Source organism: Gossypium hirsutum, chromosome D01, assembly GCF_007990345.1.
Source record: "Gossypium hirsutum isolate 1008001.06 chromosome D01, Gossypium_hirsutum_v2.1, whole genome shotgun sequence".
NCBI lineage: Eukaryota > Viridiplantae > Streptophyta > Magnoliopsida > Malvales > Malvaceae > Gossypium > Gossypium hirsutum.
Genome location: NC_053437.1, coordinates 43,411,098 through 43,418,083, shown reverse-complemented (window position 1 = coordinate 43,418,083; position 6,986 = coordinate 43,411,098). Strand labels below are relative to the sequence as shown.

The window sequence follows — 6,986 nt, the reverse complement described above, 5'->3', positions numbered from 1 at the left end:
TATACCACATGCTTTCTTATGACATATTTTTTAACACAACAATCTAAAAGGCCTACATCCAAGTATCCAAGCTTTTATCCACTTAAAACCAAAATTTTTGCTAAAGCCCAAGTTCGAACCCAAGACTTTTCCAACTCCTCTTAGGACCCTTATCCACTAAAACAAACATACTTTTGTGTCAATTCCTAGCTCACATAAACTTTTATGCTCAGCTTCCTAACCGTTTCCTTGCTCAAGGCCCAATACTTCGAGGCCCAAATTCCTGGGCATTACAAACACTCCCACTTTCTGGCCACTGACACACCTTTTCATATTTTGATAAACCCATTTTTCGGTGCATATTTGTTTTCTCTGCAAAATAGCATAAATCAGAACCGCTCGAAAAGTATTGACATTAGATACATTTAGAGCAGGAAAAACTCGTGTGCATAAAAATTTAATCCACCTTTTAGCTTCAGGAAACATTGTAGCTTGATGAAAGGAGGTTGGGATATTGATACTTGGGTGATATTTCCATTCGCCCCGTCCTTCAGTTAAAAATTTTATAATGTTATCCATATCTATGTCTCGAAAATATTGTAAATCAGTTTCATTAATAAAAATTTTTCCATAGTATGGATGTTATAAAAGTCACAAATTATTCGAGGGGTTACTCACACGTCTTTCCCTCGCATAAGTATCGTTTCCAAAATATGGCCTTTAATGTTTCTAGACTCTTGGTCCTGTAAGGATGCATAAAACTCTTGAACAACAGGGACCGTCCAAAAATAGTCCCACATATGATATCTAATCTACCGTAAATAGGTGTAGCAGATTAAAGTAGTTTTCACATTTAAGGAGCTCGAATACAAGCATTTTTGTTATATTTAAGTTAAGTTTCTTTAGCTTTACTTACCTTTAATAAAATGTGTAAATTGAGTCTTTTGTTGACCCTAAGGGTCGAAGGAGGCCTAAGGGAGAGCTAACGTACCTTGTGAGTGTCCAGGAGACCATTAGAAGGCATTTTAGACCAATACTGGACACTATGTTGCAACACGAGAGGCTCAATGTCACAACATAGAGAGCATAATGGAGAGAGTATGAAACTGCCATCGATGTCACGACACAGATTGAGGGTGTCGCGACATACCCCTACAGATGTTTCAAGGAGGAGTATACTGCCACCTCTGTCGCGACACAGGCCCTAGTGTATCTCGACATAGACTTTGGGACGAAAAATAAACACAAAGCAGGGGTGTTTTGATCTGCACAATCAAACTTAAAGCTCGGGAATGTTAGTTAACTTAGGGTTAAGGATGACAGCCACCTGAAGGTTATAAATAGGCTCTTTTGGCACATGTTATGGACACCATTCCATTAGTTTAGATTATTTCTTTAGACTTATTTTTGTTTTATTGCTTTCTTAGGTTTTCTGGAGTTTAGTTTATTTGTCTTTGTTTTATTTCAATAGATCTGAATTGTGAAAGAGATCAACTTCTGTGGATTCGCATTTTTTATCAATATCAATCAGGCTTTTCTTAAACTTTTTACTTCAATTCATTCATTATGGTTAATTCTTCCGTCTATTCCATGTTGCTTATGAAAGCCATGGGGAACTAATCCCTTTATGGGGGATTAGCAAGTGGAGATATGGTCTGTTAACTATTTAGTATGGTCAGTCAACGGATCATCTGTTTGGGAAGGGAAGAACATGAAACAAACCTTGGGCCTAACAACCCCGAGAAGTCATCAATGTGGGAATTAACTCAAATTTGGTATTGCCTATTCGTGAACACCTTCAACCTAATCCAGTCTGGACTGTGAGGTCGGAAGATAAGTAGTTCTTGCTTACTCATTATGTTAGTGGAAGATCGAAAGATCCTGCTAGGGTAGCGACTAATTGATGGACGAAGAACCCAAATAAATAGTTGATGGGGGTTACCGAAGCGAGGTAATCACCCATAATCGAGATTTGATTTACTCTACTCTTCTATCTCTAAAACCCATACACTTTTCTTTTATTTATTGTTTCCTTAAATCTTAAAATTTAACCCCTAAACCCCAATTTAGACTATTAGCCCACTCCTAACCGACCTCAGATAATTAAACAACAAAATCTTTACCCTCCACAATAAGAAAGCCGAACAATTCGAGGCCTACATACCCGATCCACACTTTGATTCGGGCCATCAGCCATATCCTAATGAGCGCATGCAAAATCAAAATCTAGATGTCGACTGTTCAAAGTGTTGGCACTTTGCTAGGTCGTCAAAAGTCAAATCAAAAAGATGTTCTAAGCTTTTATTTTCCAAAGTATTTTCAAGTGTCTCCTCAAACCAAGCACCCTTCTTTTTAGTGTGCTTTCATAACTTTTTCCGATTTAATTTGGCCGTTCATTTTTGGATGGACCATAGAATCAAAAGTGATCTTTAAAACTTCCACAACATCTTTTACAATTGAGAGTCAATGTTGGCCATAATAATGTTTTTGGACTATCTATTTCCACATGCTCAATTATAGTGATATGATATGGATGCTGTGTGGTTCAGCTTTTACCCATTTAGTGCATGCCACTATTAAAACTTCTTTTTTATTTCATAAATAGAATTGTAGATAATTTTTCATCATTAATTTTATAAATTATAATTATACAGTATTTCATCCTTAAATGTCCCAAAATATTAAATCCTCACATAACAATCCACCATACGCTAAATATGACGTCGCACCTTAATCTTTAATCACCACTATAAAATTAGGCAAATATAACATTGTCATCTATTATTTAATTTTTTTTACAAATGTCAATACTATTTATTAGCTACATAAAAAGAAAATTAGGAGTATCATTTAAAAAATTATATCTAACAATAAGTGGTTGGATGCAATAATAACATATACTACACTTTTAAAGAAAGAACACAAATTCAAATTTGAGAGACCATATTGTTAATTACTAACAAAAAAAATAAACATAAAAAAATAAGCATAAAAATATATGTGCGTGCCATGAACAGCATATTGAATGCTAAGTCGGGTGAGGTTGTAATTTAGATTTTTATTTTTTACAAACTTTCTTTTTGTTTAAGCTCGAGTTGAATGGTATTTAATTATTTTATTTAAAACTCAACTCTTAGGATAATATATTTCTTAAAAGAATATTCAGAGTTTTTTCTTGATTAGATTTAAATGTAAAATAATTTTAGAGAGAACCCACGCATAATGATAAGGTTAGAACTTAAACCTTCACACTATGTTTGGTTGGAGGAATGGAATAACACTCCCCTTATTTATTAAATGATAAATCATTTATTTATTTGGTTGAACGTAATATTCTTTCAACGAAATGACCATTACTAACTTATTCTTTGTCTTCCTGTAATAGTTATTTTTTGGTATCACTACAAATAATTATTCTATGCAACATTGAATAAAAAAACAAAATTAATTTCCAAATTAGTCCTCTAAAATTTGGACTCAGAAAATATAAAAACAAAATATTTGAAATATTTTAATATAATTTAATATAAAAATAATTATATTAAGAATTTTATTAAATTATATTTAATAATAATATTAAAATATGATTAAATTATTATTTTTTATTTTTATTAAATTATATTTAATAATAATCGTATTAAAATTTAATAACAATAACAATAGTTATCTACGTAAACAAAAATTTTGTGAAGAGTACTTTGATCATTTCAATTTTTTCTGTATAGTATTACAACATTTATTCCATTTAGTTAAATAATTGAATTACTGATTATAACTCTATTCGTAAACCAACCGTATCGTGAATGTCTTACAGCTACAAATAATTTGGCATGCCATGCAATTATCTCCAAAATCAAATACTGTCTCCAATAAAGTATAACGTAATTAATTAAAAAAGGAAAAAAGAAAACTAGCTAGAATTAATGAATAAAAAGAGTTAGTAAATAAATAACCAAATATTACATAGGGAATGCTAACAATGATGATAATTAAATATGATTAAAGAAGAATTGAGCAAAGTCTACAAATAATTTGGGGAAAGTAAAAAGAAAAAAAAAAGTTATTACGTTTGATCGTAATGGTTGGCGATGAGGGATTGAATAGCTCCAGATAAGTTGGTCATGGCGGCAACCAGATCCGTAATACCTTTTCGGTTGACTTCGTTTCGAGTTTCTTCGATTTGGAGTCGACGGTGTTCGAGTTCCATCACTTGTTGGTGCCGTTTCTCTTTATTCTCTTCGCAGCTTTTAAGGGTTTGAGCCAAAACCGAAGCACTTCGCATTATGCTTGAACCGATTTTCCTAACTTTTTTGCGTTTGGTCTTGGAATCCAGATTTTCACTTGACTCTGTCTCTGAAGAATCTGATTCCTCTGTCAAATCACAATGTACACATATCAAAATAAAGATGATATCTTTATTGAATGGCATTCACTTAAAAAATACTACTTCCTAAGCAAAACTCATGATTAGTTTTGGGGTTTTGCTGCCTGATTAATTTTTTGGTGGGAATTACCAAGGAAATATCAATAAATGGGGTACCTTAATGTTATAAAAGTTGCTGCAAATGAAGGGTCAGCATCTGCAGAAATTCATGAGCCTAACACCACAAGCTTTTAGACCATCTTAGGACCCTTGGTGGGCTAAATCATCTTAGGATATAAATCTATGGCACCTCTCTATTTTTTTTTTCAAGCACCGAGCAATCATGAATGCAGCTCTTCCTCACTGGTTTTCATGATTGCTTTTACTGTCAAATTTGTGTCTTAATCAAAAGTATTTTTAGTATAATCAACCAATGGAATTATTTGGGTAGTAAACTTACTACCAAGTGAAAACCCATGAGATGGTTGGTATTGAAAACCCAAAAGAATCCAACGGTTATCATTGTAAGCTCAAATAAAGACAATGTACAATTGAATGTAGCTTTGTGAAAAAATAATGGGTCCCTAATAAATGAAAGGAGCAGAGTTTTCAAACCTGCAGCTTTGACTATATATATTCACATAAATTATTATAATAATAATATAATCGCTGAAAGACAAAAAATGAAAAAGTTTCTCTTTTGTGATTCTGACACATTACTACTACTATGCTATACTCCAAGCATACTGCAGCAACCAAAAAAAAAAGAAAGAAAGATTAATAGACAGTACCTGAAACTGTTACCGGAGCATCAACCTCCGGTGGGTTCTGGTCAGTCTTGAGAGGCAGTTGCTCAGGTGATTGAGAAAAAGAAGGTTGGTGGAGGTGGGGCTGTTGTTGGGTGTTGAGTTTTCTTTGAAGAACATCGTTGAGGGCTTCGAAGACTTCAGGAGACATGTTGGTGGGCAAGTTATGGAGCTTACGTTGGTGTCTTTCCATGGACCAGTAAGAGAGGAAGGGATGGGAGGATTGGGATTGAGAGTGGGAGGATTGGTACTGTCGGACCTTTTTGTAGTCACGGAGTAGGTTATCCCATTTGTCGTTGCATTGGTTTTGGCTACGGAAACAGCCATGGTCCCAGCAATAGTTTTCGATCCATTTCCACCTTAATTCTCCTGGTTTTGAAGGTGAGCTTGTGGAAGGTTTGGCACGCCGTTCGTCGTCTAGTCTTTTGGCTGTTATGAGTGTTAGGGTTTCTTGGATTGTCCAGTTTCCTTTGCGGTATTCACGGTTCGGGGCGGAGGTCATGGTGGTCGCCGAGGTTGTGGCTGGTGTGATGATGTTCAGTGGTTGGTGTTGATGGTGGTGGGTTGAAGGTGGTGGTGGTGGTGGTAGAGGGTTGGACATGGTTTAAGCATGTGTATGAGGAGGAGGGAGAAGGGGGAATTCTGTGTATTGAGTCTACATGGTTTTGTTGGTTTCTGATGGTCAGAAAGGTCTTTTTCTTTTTTGTTTTTTAAGGGTAATAAAAAGGGATGATAATTATTTAGGGGTGAATTACGGGTTTTTTACAAAAATATTATAAAAAAATAAAAAATAATCAAAATGTTATAACTTTTTTTATTTACTAAAATATATTTTTTTTATTTACCAAAATATATAATAAAAAAACATGCAAAAAAAATTTGCACCGATGTGACGGCACCTTGGTCACGCCAAAGCCATTGGCGGCACCAATGGTGCCAATGCCATTAGCGGCACCAATGGTGCCATACTGATTGGCGGCACTACTCGTATTATAAAAACGAGCTCTGTCCAGCTGAAGGGAGAAAAATCAGAAGAAAAAAAAAGAAGAGGTGCTGCGGAAAAGAAGAGAAAAAGAAGGTATTTTTTAAAAATAATTGATTATATTGTTGTTATTATTTTGTATATTTTGTAATATTTTTTGTTTTAGTTTAGTTATTAAGATTAATAAAACTCAAAATAATAGTATTAGTTAGTATTATTATTGTTATTGTTGTTGTTGTTAGTATTAAGATGTTATTAATGTATTAAGATGTAACTTAGTAATATTATTGTTAGCAAAAAACTAGTATTATTATTATGGTTACTTATTATTTTTATTTACCAAAATAAACTAGTTAGTAAAAAACTAGTATTATTATTATAGTTAGTTAGTTATTATTTTTAGTAAAATTAATAATTTTACACTACACCAGAATAGGTTTTTAGCGGCGTTTTTTTAGGCCTTTAGCGGCGCTTTTTAACGCCACTAAAGGCATTTACGGCGCTTGAAGAAGCGCCACAAAAAATGCCGCTAACGACAACATCGCTAACTTTTGCGGCGCTTACAGAAAAAAACGCCGCTAAAGATCATGTTCTTTAGCGGCGCTTAGGAAAAAACGTCGCTAAAGATTATGTTGTCTAGCGCCGTTTATCATGTTCTTTAGCGGCGCTTAGGAAAAAACGCCGCTAAAGATCATGTTCTTTAGCAGCGCTTAGGAAGAAAACGCCGCTAAAAGTAATGTTCTATAGCGACGTTTGGTCAAAAACGCCGCTAATAGTAGTCTTCTTTAGCGGCGCTTTTTTCACAAACGCCATTATTTGATATGACTTTTAGCGGCGCTTTTTAAACAACGCCACT

The 6,986-nt window shown here is 34.2% G+C and overlaps 1 protein-coding gene across 1 annotated transcript; it reads right to left on the bottom strand.

Annotated features, from left to right (window-relative positions):
- Positions 1-3,903: 3,903 nt before the first annotated feature.
- LOC107921337 (trihelix transcription factor ASR3) lies at positions 3,904-5,840 on the bottom strand. The gene is made up of 2 exons (XM_016851210.2): positions 5,134-5,840; positions 3,904-4,350 (listed from the first exon to the last, which is right to left on the bottom strand). The coding sequence occupies exons 1-2, from the start codon at positions 5,747-5,749 to the stop codon at positions 4,043-4,045; spliced, it is 924 nt and encodes a 307-aa protein (XP_016706699.1). The 5' UTR covers positions 5,750-5,840; the 3' UTR covers positions 3,904-4,042.
- Positions 5,841-6,986: the final 1,146 nt, after the last annotated feature.

What these genes read in the sequence shown, in the direction of transcription:
- LOC107921337 (XM_016851210.2), bottom strand. Translation starts at nt 5,749, where the DNA reads ATGTCCAACCCTCTACCACCACCACCACCACCTTCAACCCACCACCAT. An exon ending in TGCTCCGGTAACAGTTTCAG is followed by an intron (nt 4,351 to 5,133) that starts GTACTGTCTATT and finishes GTGATTTGACAG; the next exon opens with AGGAATCAGATTCTTCAGAG.